The sequence below is a fragment of the Mesocricetus auratus genome, unplaced genomic scaffold (assembly GCF_017639785.1).
Source record: "Mesocricetus auratus isolate SY011 unplaced genomic scaffold, BCM_Maur_2.0 Super-Scaffold_100676, whole genome shotgun sequence".
NCBI lineage: Eukaryota > Metazoa > Chordata > Mammalia > Rodentia > Cricetidae > Mesocricetus > Mesocricetus auratus.
This window is the reverse complement of record NW_024429266.1, coordinates 118882793-118900352: the sequence shown is the minus strand read 5'-3', so window position 1 is coordinate 118900352 and position 17560 is coordinate 118882793. Positions and strand designations below refer to the sequence as shown.

The window sequence follows — 17560 nt, the reverse complement described above, 5'->3', positions numbered from 1 at the left end:
CTACTGAGAACAACCAAGTATCCAAAAGCTGGAGAGTGATCATATACCAGAGGGAATACTATGCAGGTAAAGAGTCGTGCCAGAAAGAAACCAGAAGCGGTAGGGGGCTTGATCAAGAAGGATACTGTTCGTTCTCTTTGTTTCACAGATCAGTTAGAACAAGAAAGCACACCCCTGCCCTCTGCCATGCTTGCTTCTGCTTCTGCTGCTGTCTAATTAATGCTTGAGTTAACTCAGCAAACACTGCTAAGGAGAAAGTACCATTAGATATCTAGGGGTGAGAACGAGGACAACACAGGAAAGAAACAGACTTCTTCAAATCCTGAGAGAATGGTGACCAAAGCCAGGAAACTAAAGAGAGCCACAACAACCCACTAGGAAGCGGAAGGGTCTGGGAAGACCAGTGAGCTCAGAAGGAAACTCCAGAGTAGCCAAGTATGTGCATTACAAAGCAATAGGCCCGCATAACTGCACAAACTTGCGAAGAAAATGCCGTTTCCCTGAAATGTAATTGCTTCTGGGAAAATAAAAACAAAATCTCAAAGATCCTGCTGCTACTACTACTACTACTACTACTACTACTACTAATAATAATAATAATAATAATAATAAAAGAGGAGGCAGAGGGGTAACTCAGCCAATAAAAACCTTACAAAAAGCACGAGGACTAAGCGTGATCCCTAGAACTCAGGTTGAGAGAAGGGAAAAAGAAAGAAGAGGTAGGTGTGGCAATATGTGCTTGTAATCGGAGGGCAGAAGGGCAGACACAGGCAGGTCCTGGACTGCATTCCCAGCCAGTGAGAATCCCTTCACAAAAGCCCAAGTGGGAAAATTCTAAAGAATGACACTAAAGATTGATCTCTTCTGACTTCCCTACACACGGCGGAGGGGGGGGAGGTCAGAAAAAAAAAGCTGAGCATGGTGACACGGACCCACAATTCCTGAACTCAAGAGATGGAAGAAGAAAGACCACGAATCTGAGGCCAGCCTTGGTCATGTAGTGGGACCCTGTTTCAAAAGGCAAAACAAAGCAAAAGCCAGGCAGGAACAGAAAACAAACTCATACTGGCATCTAAGACACATGGAGAAATGCACACCCTTTGTCCCAGAATCTTACTCCTAGCAATTTATCCCAGAGACATAAGCACACGTGCTCACAGCCAGATACAAATGTATCCCTAGCGCTAGAGAAAAACCAGACTACGTGTATTATTCTATTCTGTCACAGGGCATGATCTCTTCAGCACATGTGATCAAATGTAACACCCGTGCTTAGCTTCATAACACACACAAAAGCCAGCCAGGAAGAAACCTTTGCCCAATTGCATGCAAGACTACTGCCAAAGCTAGAGCAAACATTGTCCTCTATAAAAACAAGGAATAAAAGGAACATTGGGAAAGATGGGCAAAAGCTGTTTTCATTTACAGGTTGCATAATTTTCTATGTAGAAACCCCATTTGAACCAAATAAAAACGGATTAAACTCATGAGAGAATTCAAAACTGTAGCTAAGGCAAGAAATCACAAAAACTGATCACTTCCCTATAAGACCCCAATAACCCATACTACAATGAAGGAAAGATCCCTAGACTCGACCAAGGCCCAGGCTGGGGACACCTCAGAGCAAGCAAAAGACTCCACAGACAGAGAATTTTGTCCTGTTCTTGGAGAAAATCAACTTTCCCCCAAACTGGATCTTTTCTTACAACTTAGCAAGGATATTCAAACATCTTCCTGGCTAAGTGAATGGGTGAGAAATGTTCAGCGGAACAAACAAGAAATTTACATATAAGGTGCTAAAGCACACAGGGTCTCAGTAGCTGGCACAGCTACCTGGGCAGACATTATGAATAGCACAAAGGTGAAAGTCTCCAACACACAGTGCATAGGTATTTGTGATAAATAACTTTTCAGCATGTAAGATTCTGTAAGAAGACTGTGAATTGGAAATGTGCAGCCATCAAAAATATGAAAGTAGAAAAATAAATCGCATTTTTAAAAAGACAAGGAATAAATGCAACATTTCTTAAAGATACGTTGATAGCCTACATTGTAGCCACGAAGTGAAGCAACTGAGAGGAGATTGGCTGTGTGGCTTAAGCTGATGGAAATCCTCCATGTATAAGAAGGAAGGCTGGGGATCGTAAAGATGAAGCCTGAGGACCCCAACGCATGGAAGTTACGCTGGCCTGGGAACATGACAAAGTGGCCAAGAGGTGTCACAGCTCCTCAGCTGCCCTAAAAGACAATCTGCCAGAGGACAGAATAAAAGAAGTTCACAGGAATGTCCAAAGTAAGCACAAGCCACCAAAAAGCTGTGTAGAAGTAAGGGTTTGGGCCCACCAACGACACAGAGAAACAGACATTCAGAAGCCACCGTCACCCTCCGTAGGACTATGCACCATCAAATGACAGGTACTGTAAGTACAGGGAGTGTTGGGGAACAAAGCCACCAAGAGGGATGTGACTTGTTGAAGCATTTTTGCAAAATGGTGAAGGATCTGAAATGTTAAATGTACACCCTTGACCAGCAGTTCCAGCTCTGGAGATTCATTTTAAAGAAAAACCTTAAAATGCTCAAAATTATGCATGAAATTATTCCCAACACCTTTCATAATAATTAAAAGTGGACTAACAGCCTAGTCCAACACTAGAGGAACAGCTTAATAATTTGTGCGTCGGTGCTACAGCATGCAATACGGCTGTGGCAGAGCTTATCTTCCCTTCTCCTATATTCTCTTTGTCTGCCTCTCCCTTCCCTTTCTGTTCCAAGGACACTCACCATTATAGAGCCAACCACAGGGCCTTTGATCACCCACCACAGAGCCGTGCTGTCGTTCATGTCCCAGCAGCTAAAAGAGGAGAAATTATAACAGGCACCTGCAGAAAACCACACGACTAGCTGGGGGACTGAACCCCACCTCCAACTCCCTGACCAAGGCGATCTGGAAGTAGAGGTGGGCTCGCTAGAAAAGTACCCCTCATCGGAGGCTTATTTTTCCCTCTGCTCCCCTGTCATGGCAGAGACCGGAGCCCAAGAATCAGGGTCACAGAGGGATCGTTGGAAGGGACACGTATCTCATTCAGACCCAGGGCTCTTAGGGTAACCTTGGGGTTGAGAGTGACCTCACCTTCAACTTTCTTCCTCCTTATCTCCAAAGGATACCAGATGGGCTCAGAAATGTACCCACTGTCTTGCTGGAGTGTCACTTAGGACAAGGCTGGCCACAAGGGGAAGGGGGACGCTGAGTAGGAGCCTGAGACCAGGCTTAGGTCTGGGACTGAGACAGGACTGGTCATATGGGGTGAGCACTCAGGTGCTGCCCAGGGCTGGGTTTTATTCAGAACAGCATGTGAAGCCAAGCAGGCAAAATGTACTCATTCTGGAGCTGTACTCACCCAGCATCATCGAAGTAGAGCCTCAGCACAGCCCACACGGTCACACAGACAGTAGGGGTCCCTGGAGAACAGGAAAAGGAAATCCAACTTGCCCCCAGAATACTCTTAGCCTTGGGTGGGGTGGGGGGAGCATGGGGGCCCTACTATCCCTCATACTTCAGCTTCTTGTCATACTTTCCATCTCCCCTAGCTTCACGACATCTGGTCTCCCAAGATGACCCCTGGGTATAGCTCTCCCTCAGAACGTGGGGTCCCACAGGAAGGACGTAAAAAAGGAAATGGTTCTAAGAATTAAGAAGCCCACAGCCTGGTGAGGGCTCTGTTACCTGATGTTTCTGAAAGCTGGGAACAAAGACACAACCGACCTGGAGGCCTGCACCCATGTGGACCCAGGCAGTGACCTACCCCAGCCAATGATGGTGTACCAGTAGAAATATCTCCTCTCGGGGAAGAAGGTCTCCACCAGCAGTGTGAAGAGGTACAGGCCTTCGATGAACAGCCAGAAGTAGTTGGACACCACGCAGTAGTGGAAGAAAACCATGACAGCTTTGCATTCCACCTACACAGACAGCAGAGGAAAGCTGAGCTCTCTGCCCTGCCCCCAGGTAAATCCTGAAAGCCAGCTCCACAGAACAAGGGAAATCCTGAGGCCTATCAGCACTGGCCTGCTCAGTCTCAGGCACCCCAAGGACCTAAGGTTATAGGCATTCCTGGATGGAGTAGGCAGAATACACAGCATCCCAGTACTCAGCATAGATAACCTTCTCAGCCAGGAACACGCTGTACAAAGACAGGCGATAACAGGCTAAAGCTCCAAGCTCCTCTCTCCCACCCTCTCTCCCTTGGCCAGCACTGTAAGCAGGTAAGTAAGAAGAGAAACAACCAGCAGTCCCCACAGGACACTGCTACAAAATAAGGATCTGGACACATCGCAGGTAGAGACACACATCTTGGCCCTGGGAAATCTCTTCTCAAACAGATCTGCAAGCCACGACCTCCCAGCCTGCCCTTACCCATCCCTACCATCAGCCAGTTCTCTGCATATACCTCCTTCACAATCTGTGCTTGGGAAGCATCTGCAAAGACCCTGGACAGCTGGTACACAGGTTTCCACACGACTGGTTACATAGTGAAGGACTGGGTAAGCCCTGTCTGAGCCTCATTCTCACACCGCCTTCCTGGCCCAAGGTCCAGGTTGAGGGCGTGTGTAGTTGGATTTTTCACTAGGCTCTAGCTCACAAATAATGACACAGAGACTTATTATTAACTCTAAAAGCTCAGCCTTAGCTTAGGCTTGTCCCGCTAGCTCTTATAACTTAAATCAGCCTGCTTTTATTAATCTACATTTTACCACGTGGCTTTTTTACCTTTCTTTCATTCTGTGTGCCCAACTCTCTGCATATCTGCTTTGGGTCTCCTCTGCTTCCTCTTCCTCCTTCTCTCTCTCCCTAGAAATCGCCTTTCTAGCTATTCAGTTCAGCTTTCTACTACACAATATGTCTTCACACGACGTACAAATGCCCCACAGCAGGCCTGACTGGGTTTTGGCTGGGAGAGAGGTCATACTGTAATCACTCCATAACTCCTGAACTTCCACGTGAGCTGGATGGGACAAGGCTTTCACCTGCAGGGACACCTTCCCTGTAGGGTGCTAGCAGGGCAGAGTCCTGGGGTGTCCGGGCTGCTTGGCCCACTTACGGTGGAGATGAAGCAGTGACTGCTGTCCTGCTCGGCATACAAGATCCAGTCTTTGATGAAGACGGAGATGGCCCTCAGCATGAAGGACACGAACAGGTTCATGTGGATGAAGTTCCGGGTGCAGTGTAGCTTCCTGCGTGGACCAGGACGGGGAGGCCATGAACTGCGTAGCATTCCACACCCTCCACGGGTAAGGCATATGCTCTGGGTCTACTCACGGCTCATCTTAATGAGGGGTCCCTCTCCCTGGCCACCCTCTTCTTCCACCTTGATAACCCTCTGCCTTTCCCACCCTGGTCATCTGGTCATCGGATGGCCAGAAGTCTCCCTCCTACAGCCTCTCTACCTAGATCAGGGAGATTAGAGCAAGCAAAGGAGATTTCTGGAAGGGGTAGTGCCCGAATGTGTGGTCCTGGAAACATGGGCTGCCCTCTCCTCCGCTGTGCTAGGGACAGGGCCTGCCATCCAAGGGGCATCCCAGGGATGGTGGGAGGCAAGCACTTTGAACAGGATGGACAGTTCTGGCTCTGACAGCCAGTGGGCTCTCACCGGAAGCGGCACAAGATGACCATGGCAGTGGTGAGGGTGACGAGGGAAGTACTGTAGCCGACCGTGTAGAGGGCCTTCACCGACAGGTAGTAATAATCCTGGAGCGGGGCACAGGGACACGCAGGGCTCTACTTGGGACCAGCCACTACCCCCTAGGACCCACACCCAGCATCCCAGACCAGGGCCTGCCCACCCATGGGTCCAACATGGGTCCAACACCTCCCCCTGTCTGTCATCACTCCACTCCTGGCTGGATTCCTGCTCCTCTCTGCAAAAGGTCAGTACTCTAAGCATGTTCAGAATCTATTGAAGCAAGGGCCCTGATCAATCAGAACAGAAAGCAGCCTTAGCCACTTGAAGAAGGGTGGAAGAAACTCCCTGCTAGACCAGCATTGAGCCCTCAATTGCTGGGCTACATGGAAGGCAGTGTCCTGAAAAATCAGCCAGGGTTGAGGGGACTTGTGAAGGGACAGAGCTCCAGCAAAGTGAATGAACATCCTACACTCCCTGCTTCCAGCCCAGCATACAACAGGTGCTCATGTGTGCTCCCTGGAGCCCTGAGCTCCTCAGAACTAACCCTCCCATCAGGCTTACCTGATCCCCAGACTCAGGCTCATAGTCATCAAACCCACAAGCATCGAAGTAATGGGGGAAGGGCTCTGACCAGCCGTCCTCTGTGCAGTTCCGGCCCACGACCCCCATGTCTGCAGAGAACAGAAAGCTAAGCAAGGTGTGTGAATGGGTTTAAATGGCCCTGAAAATGAGTCAGAATAGGAATTCCTGAAAACCCAATCTTCACCTAGAAGGCCCAAGACTGAGTGATTGCTGAAGACCTGGCACTCATCTTTCATTGACGATGGTGGGGGCATGGGGGTAGGATGAATGAGCAACCTGATCCCTTAACCAAGAACCCAGCATGCCTGGACCGCTCCTGCAATATTCTGAAACACTCACCAGAGGAGGATCTGGAGCCTGCCCTGGGTCCTGGATCAGCACTTCTCAAAAGGTCAGTGTGCACCTAGAAACTCATCCCAAACACTGCTTCCAATCCAACCTCAACCCCAGCCCCAGGGACCCTAACAAGGCATCCAGAACATTCAAGACCTCCTCGGGTGACAGTGGGATAAGGATTCAGCCCACATGAACACAGAGCTCTGGGCCTCCCAGCAGCTGGAGCATCTCACACGGATGGGGCACCTGACTTACTGCTTTTAGCAAGCCCAGGCCTGCCCTCTCTCACTTCCAACCTTACAAAGCTTGTTTTGTTGCTTTCTTTTTGCCTTTCAGAGTTTTGCAGTCTGTCTCCTGACATCAATGTGCATTCATTCTCTTTGGACTGACTTTAAGGTCATTGTGTGGGACTCTGGAGGGACAGAGCAGTCGCGGCTACTGGCAGAGGCATTTGCTACCTGCAAAGCAGTGGGCAGGCTATTTTTCATGTGAGTGGGTTGCTTCAGCCTTGAATGACATCATGTCATTTTGAGCCTGCGAGAGCCTCTAAGGTCCAGGAAAGCACAAGGCAAGTAGGCCTTTTCTTCCAGCCAGCACTAGACACTTGTCCCTATCTGGCAGCTCAAGAGTTACCCATCTCTTAGGAAACAGTGAAAGGAACAGGACTTGGGGTAGTTTTAAATCCCCAGAGACAGAACAGAGAGGTTCAAACTTCAGTTGTACATCCTGGTCACTTTGTGGGCTTGGTAGGGCACAGATTCCAGGACCTCATCCTGCCCTCTCTGACATAGTCTTTGGGTTTCAGAGACCAGCGAGCCGGGCGTTGATGGCGCATGCACTGGGGAGGCAGAGGCAGGTGAATCTCTGTGAGTTCAAGGCCAGCCTGGTCTACAGAGTGAGTGCCAGGATAGCCTCCAAAGCCACAGAGAAACTCTGTCTCAAAACAAACAAACAGACATAAAACAACAGAGACCTGTGACTTGAGTATGGTAAAAGACCACTGCTGGGAAGATCCTGTCCTCTGTGATTAAGGTAGCTTCTGGGGAGCTCAACAAGGAGGTGATGGATCAGTGTGGGGCAGAAGGGAGGGGGAAAGACCCCTCACTTTTCTAACCAGCAGCTATTCTTGCTGGTAGATTTAGAAGGTGTAAAGCCAGTTGCCTTCAGCCAAGAGCATTGGACATACCCTCCCTAGGATTTGGAGGAATGGGGCGGGAGGAACAGCAGAACAATGACACTGCCCAGAACAACCTGGGAGGTTCTGCAGCTTCTCTGACACCAGTGATAGCCAAGAAGGGAGTCCAGCAGGCCAGGGACTTCACTCTTTAATGGTGTCACCAGATTGTCTCCTCTTCTGAAAAATTTGTCTCAGGCTGCTGCTGGCAACCTCATTTCAAGGCTCCTGAACAGTTCAGAAAGTCTGAATGCCCCCCCCCCCGCCCCATCTCCCCTGGGAGGCAGATGGCCAAGCCACTGGCCTCTCTGGGCTTTGGTTGACTCTGCTTTGCCTATCTCAAAGAGGTAGGAAGAAGAAAGCAACTAAAGGTGCACAGGGATTTGGAAATCAATTAGAAAAAAAGCTTCCTAGAGGGAAAAGCCATTTCCTGTCTTTTATTTTCCCTCTTTATTTTAATAGCACGATGTAGGCTCAGAAAAATATAAACCTTTTACTTCCCAAAATGGTTCCATGAATATTGTTCTGACAGAAATCTCCGGAAGATGGGGCGCTCTCCAGATTGTCACAGCCCTCAGTGACAGCATCTCTTTCACTGGGTTGTTTTTGCTCCAGCAATGCCGTAGGAGGATAGCACCGTCCTGATAGGGCCCCACCCTATCACCTGGAGACTGGCTGGCCATGCATCTGGTCCCATTCCAGCTGGCTGCGTCAGAGACTGGGGTGAAGCCCCACTCTGCACTTTCCCAAGTCTGCAGAGAGCAGGAGTGGGATAGGGAGGCTGCATGTCACCCAGCCACCGCACATCTCTCTGGAACACAGCCTCTTGCAGCTCCAGTCCCTAGCCATGGCTGTGATGCTCAGGCTGGTGCAAGGCTTGGCCCCATCCAGGAGACTGGAGTGCAAAGCTCAAGTCTGAGAACTTCTGTGGGAGGTCCAAAGCCACCAAAGCCTTGCAATCCGGAGGCTCCACGCTCACAATACATGAAGGGCTTCAAGACACCCCTAGATCCCCACCTGCCCAGCACATGATTACATGCATGATGGACGTAGCATCTTCTCTCTGGGGACCCAAGTGCCATCTTCCAAGGAGACAACACCCAGCTTTCTCAGGGAAGCCACTCACTCAAGACCACACACAGGATGAAGTCCAGCTACAAAGCAGGTCTCAGAGCTCTCATGGCAGCTGCCCTCCAACCCCACCAGCCCAAGGTAGCTCTAGCTCCCCACTCACCTGTGATTTCCAAGGAATTACTATCAGCAAAACCAGAATCCCCTGCAAAACAGAAACATGGATCAGAATTCTGCATTTGCCAGCCGGCCCCATTATCCAAGGCTAAGGACTGCAGTGAGTGCTTTGGGATCAAGAGGCTACCTCTCACTCAGCAGCTGCTCATTTCTCTGGTACACACCCTCTCACAAGGGTGGCTATGATGCTCAGAGTGGTCCACGGTTTGGTCCCCACCAGAGAACCTCCAGGATGGGGAAAAGGTAAGCCTGGGGTTTGGGGTTCTTTCCTAACCTCTACTGGTGCTCTGTCTGTTTTTTAACCAAGGGAACCCCCAAATCCCAAAAAGTTTGTCTGCAGTTTTCTCCCAACTCCATAACCTTTATTCTGATATTTCTCTAAGGATGGCCTGGGAGTTAAGCCCATTTCCTCTCAACTTTTCAAAATCCATTTCTAAACTTCCCTGTCCTGCTACCCCCCCCCAATAATCTGCCCTTAATTCTCTTCTCTTCTCTTGCTCAGTAGGTACCTGCCCACCTCCCTGCTGCTGGAATGATGGTCTCCACGTGAACTCACAAACAGGGCCATGCACGCACTATGCACCCACTTGGTTTCCAACCCCTCCATTGGTGACAAACTCCTGACTGAGCTTTAAAGGGCCTTGAAACCAACCACTGTGTCCTCCATCTCTCCTAGCCTCCATGATGGCCAAATTATGGGTGGGAGGGAAGAAGCTGGTCCCTGAAGGTCCTGTCATGCACATTACCCCACCTGACCATCATTCCAGCAGCCAGGGGCATTGGACCTCCTAAGGGTGAACTCCTGCTAGGCAGACGGAATTCTGTCTGTGCTCCCAAGTGTCCTCTTACCTATGGTTTCTGTCATCCAAACTGTATGGAGAGAGAGAGAGAGAGAGAGAGAGAGAGAGAGAGAGAGAGAGAGAGAGAGAGAGAGAGAACATGAATATGATTACAGAAGTGAGCAGATCTAAAGTAAGGTCTGTTCTCACAGGGCATTCTCCCCCAACCCCCCAACTCTGAGAGAGCTCTGCTAGGATCCTGAAGGCCTGAGGATCCCATGCTAGGACCTAGCAGGCTCAGGGAGGCCTCTAACTCCACCCCCAGGTCAGTACCTGAGGAGGAAGGGGAGGCATTGACCAGGGCTCCCACAAAGCCAGCACCTCCGGAAGGCCTATCCAACACCACTGTCACTGAGCTTCCCGGGAATGAGAAAGCAAAGAGAGTCTGCGGTGCCCTCCCTTCTGTGGGGAGGGCAGGTCTCACCACCAGGCTCGTGAAGAGAGGTGCTGAAGGCCCTGCTTTAATGAACCATTAGGAGCCAGGTGTAAATAACATTCCCCGCTCCCTGAGGCGGGTGCGGCTGAGGAAAATCATTTTACCCTCATTCCTGTCACCTCTTGTGGCTGCTACTGTAGGGAGGGGTGGGGGAGGTTTTGTGGCTGGAATTTTGCCTAGGGAGGATGTTCCAGAAGCTTCAACTAACTGAAATAAAGCAATGGGTAGTGCATGGAGGGAGGGATTAAGCTGGATTCCATGGGAATAAATCTTAGTGTTCGGCCCTGTCCCTGACAGCCTCCATCTTCCCTCCATGCACTCTGCCTCTCTACCTAGATCCTCCTCCAGAATTCACCCTCTGGCCTGCCCTGGGCCCAGCCCTCAGGATATGAACATTCAGAAAACAGCTTCTTCTGGGCTAGCAGGAGACAAGATGTGGGCTGAAGCGAGGAGGGTTATACAGACAAACCCGCCTTCTCTGGATGGAGGGGGTCAGGACCCCAGTGAGGACCACTCCTTCTCCCCCTCCTCCTGCAAGCCAGGGAGAGGCAAATGATTGGCTGTGGCCTCCCAGAAAAGACCTAACACTAGCCCCATGAAGTCAGGCACACTGGGGTCTTGTCTTTGGGCAGAGTATTTCCTTGCTCCCTGATTCACAAATATCATTGTGCCCATTCCGTGGGTTTCCAGTTTGGCCCCAGGAAGTCTACACATCATCTCAGTGGCACCAGAGGCCATGAGCAGACACACCATGTGAACTCCACGGAACCCTCCACTCGGCTCTGGTTTCTTGGCACAGGCTGGCTTGTCTTATGTCAACTTGACGTGCAAGCCAGAGGTAGCTGAAAGGAGGGAATCTCAATGAGAAAATGCCTCTTTGAGAGCCAGAGAAAGGCATTTTCTGAATTAGTGATTGATGGGGGAGGACCCAGCCCAATGTGGGTGGTGCCATCCCTGAGCAGGCGGTCCTGAGTTCTATAAGAAAGCAGACTGAGCAAGCCAGGGGAAGCAAGCTTCTGTGGCATCTCCGTGGCTATGTCATCATCGTGGTAACTGAGATGATGTCGTCAGCTAACTTCCCTACTGAATATGCTACACAGCATCTCTCTAAGTTACCTCACTTTATCCTTATAGACCATCTGGGAGACAGCCACTGTGTCACATTACTATCTGCTAAAACAAAACCTTGAGGACGGTCTGCCTTGCTGAAGGTCCCTAGCGGGATAAGCAGTAGAGCCCAGATTGCTCTCACCTACCAAGACACTCACCCAGCAATGCATACCTGGCATACCTGGAGAAGCGTTTCCATGTCCTATACCAACATGAAGAACACCATCCCATCCTGTCTGCCATCTGCCCATCAGGTCCCTGAGTCCCTGAAGCTGAGCTCTAGGCAGGGGTATGGCTTTGTGGACTGCAGGCTAAACCAACAGCTGGGAGAGAGTCTGGGTTTGACTTACCTTGGTCCGGGTTGAAGATCCTGAAGACCTCAGGGCAGCTCACAAGGACCATCTCACCTATTTGAGCAGGCTTCCAACATGTGATATTGTCCCACATGCCAGGGCAACCTGGAGGAGAGAGCTACCATGAGAGTGTGCCTATGTGCCTAGCCATATACACACCGCATGCACACACATGTACACATACCACAACCGAACACAGACACCATACGCATCCCACATAGGCAGACACACACACACACAACACGTAAGACAGATGTATACACTTTATGCCCCCTCTGTAATGGCTAGTTTAAAATATCAACTTGATTTAGAATCACCTAGGAGATGGTGAGGCACTCCTCTGGTGATGGTGAGGGTTAACTAAGGAGAAAAGATCCACCCTGAACATGGGTGGCATTACCTGTGGGTGAGCTGGTATCCTGGGCAAATTAAAGCGAGGAAAGGAGAAAGCTAGTGGGGTGCTATCATTCCCCATTTATTTGCTTCTTAGGCACCATACATGAGCTGAGCTACTCTACCGTGCCTCCCCAACCACAAACAGAACTCCTGGAGCTGTGAGCTAAAATAAATCTTCCCTTGTTATTTCTATTAGGTATTGCAATCAGGTGATAACTGATAAACAACAGTCCCACACCATACACAAGTACCACACACACACACACACACACACACACACACACACACACACACACACACACACTTTGCACGAACTGCTCAGAAGTTGGCCCTTGCAGAAGGCAAACATTTTACAAGGAGAGAAGGTAAGTCTTCCTGTGTGGGGAAGGCTGGCTCCTGTACCCAGAAAAGCCCCCCATGAATATTTCAGAAAGACACTGTAGGAACTTCAGAGCAGGAGGCTCCGTGGAAGGCCTTCCTCTCCATGCCACAGCCGGCCTGCAGCCTGCCAGACACCTGCATTCTCCTAGTCTCACCACCATTGTGGGCTCTGGCAACATGTTCACCTCCACAGTGAGGCTCATTCCTCCATGGGAGCTGGGCTGAGGCCAGACCAGCTGGTCTGAGGCTGCACCCCACAGCCCACCTCCTTCCCAGCGTAGGCCTGGAGCAAGGATCTGCCACACACAAAGCTGGCCCCCGAAGTGAAGCCACAGCTTCCCCAGCTGAGAGGATGGAAAGCACCCAGACAGAAGCTTGGAAGTGACTGTAGAAAGACTTGGAACGGAGAGAGGTGATGGAGGCAGAGTCCTTGAGGAGGCCAAGGTGAGAGTCTTGTGGGGACCGGCTGGCAGGGGGGAAGGGACAGGTGCACAGCAAGACTTAGGAATCATCAAGTCTTCCTGGGGTGAGCAGTGAGGAAGAGTTTGTCAGGCTCATCTAGCTCTGATTTGGGAGGTTTGGTGGCTCCTTCGGTGCCTTCTCTCCCTGCACGGCCACCATCTCTCCCCACCCCTCCTCTGCACTGCGGCAGCACTCCCCAAGGTCAACAACCACCTCTTCTCTGCCAGATCCTAAGAACAATTTCAACTCCAGCTGGGCTGTACTCTGCCCACCTGACTGGCTACAGACTTGGGAGTCATCCTGTCTTGGGTCACTCACCTTGGATGAGCTCACCCTGCTCAGGGACTTAATAGAATCACATGTTGACATTTCTAGTCTTTGGCCTCTAGCCACTCTCTGGGCGGAACCCCAAGGTTAGTTACCTACTGCATTTTTCCACTTTGGGAGCTCAAAGACAATCAAATGCAAGAGTTCTGGACTCCACCCAGACCCTCCTACTAACCTCACATCTGTGTCAGCCCAGCTAGATACCTGAGAGTCACTTACTGCATCTCCATCATGGGCAGCATCAAGCCCTGCATGGTTCCCTCCAGACATACATGAACCCTATCCACCTTTACTGAGATCACAGCCTCCTCCCAGATCTCACCCAGCTAGGACCCAAATCTTCTCAAACTGCATGGCTTGGTGACTCCCCACATCAACCATTAAGATTTGTGTTCTTCTTATCCCAACTCATAAGCATGACACCTGCTGCCCCTGCGCTGCCTACCTGTCCCTGTCCCTACCTGGCCTGCCAGGCTAGCTTCCCCTTGAGCGTGTGAGTGGTGAGGCATGCCTTTGTGGTTGTGAGCCTGGCCTTTAATGGCTGAGCCATCTCTCTAGCTTATGAGTCATGTCTCCCAAGGAAAGGACGTGAAGACGGAAAGCAAGGAGGAGGAAGCCCCAGGGTACCACACTTAGGAGTTAACAAAGGAGGAGGAAGCCCAGGGTACCACACTTAGGAGTTAACAAAGGAAGCACGGGTAGTGATGGGTGGTGACGCAGTGGAGAGTACATGACAAAAGTGCAAGGGGGCTGGGGGGGGTGCAGAGCATGTCAGACAGCAGCAGAGAGCTTCAGGAAAGGAGCCTGACCTGCCGAAGGTCTACGGGTGGGAGAGCATCAGTGTCCCATAAGGGAAGTGAGTGACTGGCCGTCCCACCTCCCAGGACAGCTAGGGGGACTAACGAGTTCCTATACAGAAAGTTCTATGATCAGCACCATGCTGACTTCACGCATGTTGGCTGTCACTAGCCTTAGTTTTATTATTTCAACTAGCTGCCCCTGGGAATCACTCCCCAGAGAGGCAGCCCTGCTGGGGACATAGAAGCTCAGTGACCAGCTGCTGACAGACACAGAGCAAACCTGAGCAGGCAGAGCAGCGGCCTGGGCAGGATTCCTGACCGCATGGCTCTTCTGTCACAAAAATGACTTCTGGCAGCCCAAGACATTCTCAGCTTATAGGTCTCTTAGAATTTAGACCTTGCTGCTTGGACATTCACACTAGTGACACTGGCCTGTGGCATCCTGCTTATGGAATGACACCCTCTGGGAGCTGGGAAAATTGTTAACGCTCTATATGCTGAGTCTAAGTGTACAAACACTCAGTGGACCAGATGAGGAAAGTCATCTATGTCCCATGAGGCCACTATCAATGATTCCTGTCCACCCAGGATGTCTCGCCAGTGCACAATTGGCTCTGACATTGTGTCCTTGAAAGACACCCAACAGTATATCTTTGGCTGCCATGGCCCATGCTAACTGTGAAATGCCCACTAAGCATGGCCACGTTTGGCCCATACCCCAGAAGCCCTGGCCAGCAGATGTTCCCATTATTGGGACATTAGGCCCTGGCACAGCAAGCTGCTATTCCAGATGACAATGCAGAGGGCAGGGAGTCACACAGAGGGCACAGATGTGAGGGCTGAGGGGCAAGGAGTGGCTGCAGCCGGGACCCTGAGCCGGGGCTCAGAGGTGGAAGCAGGGTAAATGATGCATGGTCTTAATGAGAGATCTCTCAGCGGCTTCCCTGTACCAGATGTACATGAAACTGACAAGGGGACACAGCTGTAGGAAGGGCAGGGAGGGCCTCCCTCCTGAGTCTGCCTAGAAGAGCCCAGATTTATGTGTGGTCTCCTCTGCTGTGACTCACAGACCAACGTCAGAGACAGAGCCAGGTGTCTGTCAGTACCCCAACCATGAGTGGCCAGAGCTGGGGTCTGGAACAGAGAGTTCACAGGACTGTCTGCTGCCTCTGGGATGACAGGAGCCACCAGGACTACTTTCTGGTCCATCTGCCAAGGATCTTGGCAAGGATTCCCAAGGATCTACCTCTCATAAGCCTGGAAACTCTCCCAGTCCTAAATTCTGCCCCCAGTTTTGTCTTCTCATGAGGCCAGGACATCAAGAAAATGCAGAACAAGATCTCCAGGACCTCAGGACCTATGGGTGCGAGCGAGGCACACACCTATACAAACTGGCCGCCTTTAGACACGACAGGAGGTGGGCTTGCAACAGGGCCTTTAGACATGACGGGAGGTGGGCTCGCAACAGGGCCTTTAGGTGCTCTGGCTGAGGACAGAAACTGTGTCCCCGCCACACACACAGATCACACACAGTTTCCACAGCTCGGCAAGCTAATTTTGGTGGCAACTGAAGCCTTCACAATGCCTGTGCTCTTCCACTCCCCTCCTTTCATCCTTTTCTCCCTCCCCTTGCTACTTTTCCTTTTCATTTGCTCATTAATTCAAAAGACATTAAGTAGAGACACAATGGATTCAGCAGTACAGATGAAGCAGAAGCAGCCAGTCTGGGCCTCGTGGAGCTTATAATGGTTTGGAGTACTATGCTGAGTGAGTGTTATGCTAGTTTCCTATTGGGGCTGGAGGTTCATACGGCAATTTAGCATCTTTTGGGCAGCACAAGTTACTATCATTCCATCATGGAGGAAAGAGGCCTGAAATGAGTCTCACCCAGCTAAGATGGGGCATCAGCAAGACTGTTAGAGGTCTGAGGGGATGAGCCTTTCAAAGATCCCAAATTCAAGGAGTCACCAGAGTTTTTAGGCTTTGTGGTCCTTCCCCAGCTCAAAGTTAGGAGCTTGGCTTCCCATGCTTCCTCAACCCTTGAGACCACATACTGCTGTGCAATGTTTGTTTCACTAGTTAAAGATGTGTTGCATTTGTTAGGCTGCATTTGTTTAATGATGGAAAGATGTATGGCTTTGCCTTCCTAAGGCACCGATTGATCTAATAAAAAGCTGAAAGGTCAATATCCAGGCAGTAGAGGGAAGGGGTGCTGGTGAGCAGAAAGAATAAAGAGGAGGAGGACTCTGGTCTGAGAGGGAGAGAGAGAAAAGAACAAGAGAGAAAGAGAAGGAGATACCAGGAGCCAGCCAGACAAACAGACAGACACATAGAAGGACATACAGAATGAAAGAAAGGTTAAAAAGTCCAGAGGCAAAGGGTAGATGAAGAGAAACAGGTTGATTTAAGTTATAAGAGCTGTTGGGACAAACATTAAGATAAGGCTGAGCATTAAGTCACCGTGTCATGACTTGGAAGTTGCTTGTGGCCCAAAAGAAACCTGTTTCATCATACAGAGGGTGTCAGTGTTCCACCAGGGAAGGAGCCTGGGTCTCTTAATGACCAGGCAACGCTAAATTCTATCTTCCCACTGTAGCTAACTGTACTGACTGATGACTTGCATAAGAAAAAAGAAACACCATTGTTCTAATCTCTGGATTTAAGGTTGACTTGTAACTGCAGCACAGTGTATGTGATGATGACTCATGTACCAGAGAGGTAAGAAAGTATCGCTGATGTCATCCTGGTTTCTGGCTTGGGTGTCTTAATGGATGGATGATGATATAAATGGGTGGGAAGATGGATAGACAAATGGACGGATGAATGGATATTTGAATGTATACATAGGTAGACGGGCAGGTAGGCAGTGGGTGGATAGGTGGGAGGTGGGAGGGTAGATGGATGGATAGACAGCCATAATACATGGACTAGTTAGGAGTCAAATGGTGAGTGAATCAGGAAGTTGGAAATCATGTTTTGTCTCATGTATGCCAGATGTGAGACAGAAGTAAGAGCCAAAATTAAACCAGATGACAATGGGCAAGGTGGCCAGGGCAGCTAGACGATTATCTAGTGAGAAACTGAGTTCACAGAGGAACACTCAGGAATGCCAAGGTTTAGAAGTGGAGCTGGCTAAGAAGGCTGCAGAGAAAAGCAGGACAGGACAGCGAGACAGCGGCCAGGAGCGTGGGTTTCAGAGACGGTGCTCGAGCTGCCGCCTTCAGTGCAGGCCTTGATGCCTTTGGAGCTGCTTTACTTGACGGCTCCCCCAAACCCCCGGGGACCTCGTCTCTACTCCTTAGGTTTGCACCAGCACCTACCCCAGCCCTCCCAGCTGAACCCACACAAGCCCTACTGAGGAATCAAGGGTCCATGAGGCAGGAAAGCCTGCACTTTGAGAGTTGTGCCCACCTTCCCTCCGACATGACACTCACAGC

At 50.4% G+C, this 17560-nt stretch overlaps 1 protein-coding gene across 6 annotated transcripts in view; it reads right to left on the bottom strand.

Annotated features, from left to right (window-relative positions):
• Adcyap1r1 (ADCYAP receptor type I) overlaps positions 1-17560 on the bottom strand; it is a 50714-nt gene that overhangs the window by 17695 nt on the left and 15459 nt on the right. For all 6 annotated transcript variants that reach the window (XM_040737301.1, XM_040737296.1, XM_040737297.1 and 3 more), the window contains exons 4-12: positions 11755-11862; positions 9869-9889; positions 9006-9047; positions 6241-6350; positions 5647-5744; positions 5098-5230; positions 3805-3958; positions 3400-3460; positions 2783-2852 (exon numbers count right to left, since the gene is read on the bottom strand). In XM_040737301.1, the coding sequence (XP_040593235.1) occupies positions 2783-2852; positions 3400-3460; positions 3805-3958; positions 5098-5230; positions 5647-5744; positions 6241-6350; positions 9006-9047; positions 9869-9889; positions 11755-11862 (797 nt within the window). The remainder of the gene's footprint in view (positions 1-2782; positions 2853-3399; positions 3461-3804; positions 3959-5097; positions 5231-5646; positions 5745-6240; positions 6351-9005; positions 9048-9868; positions 9890-11754; positions 11863-17560) is intronic.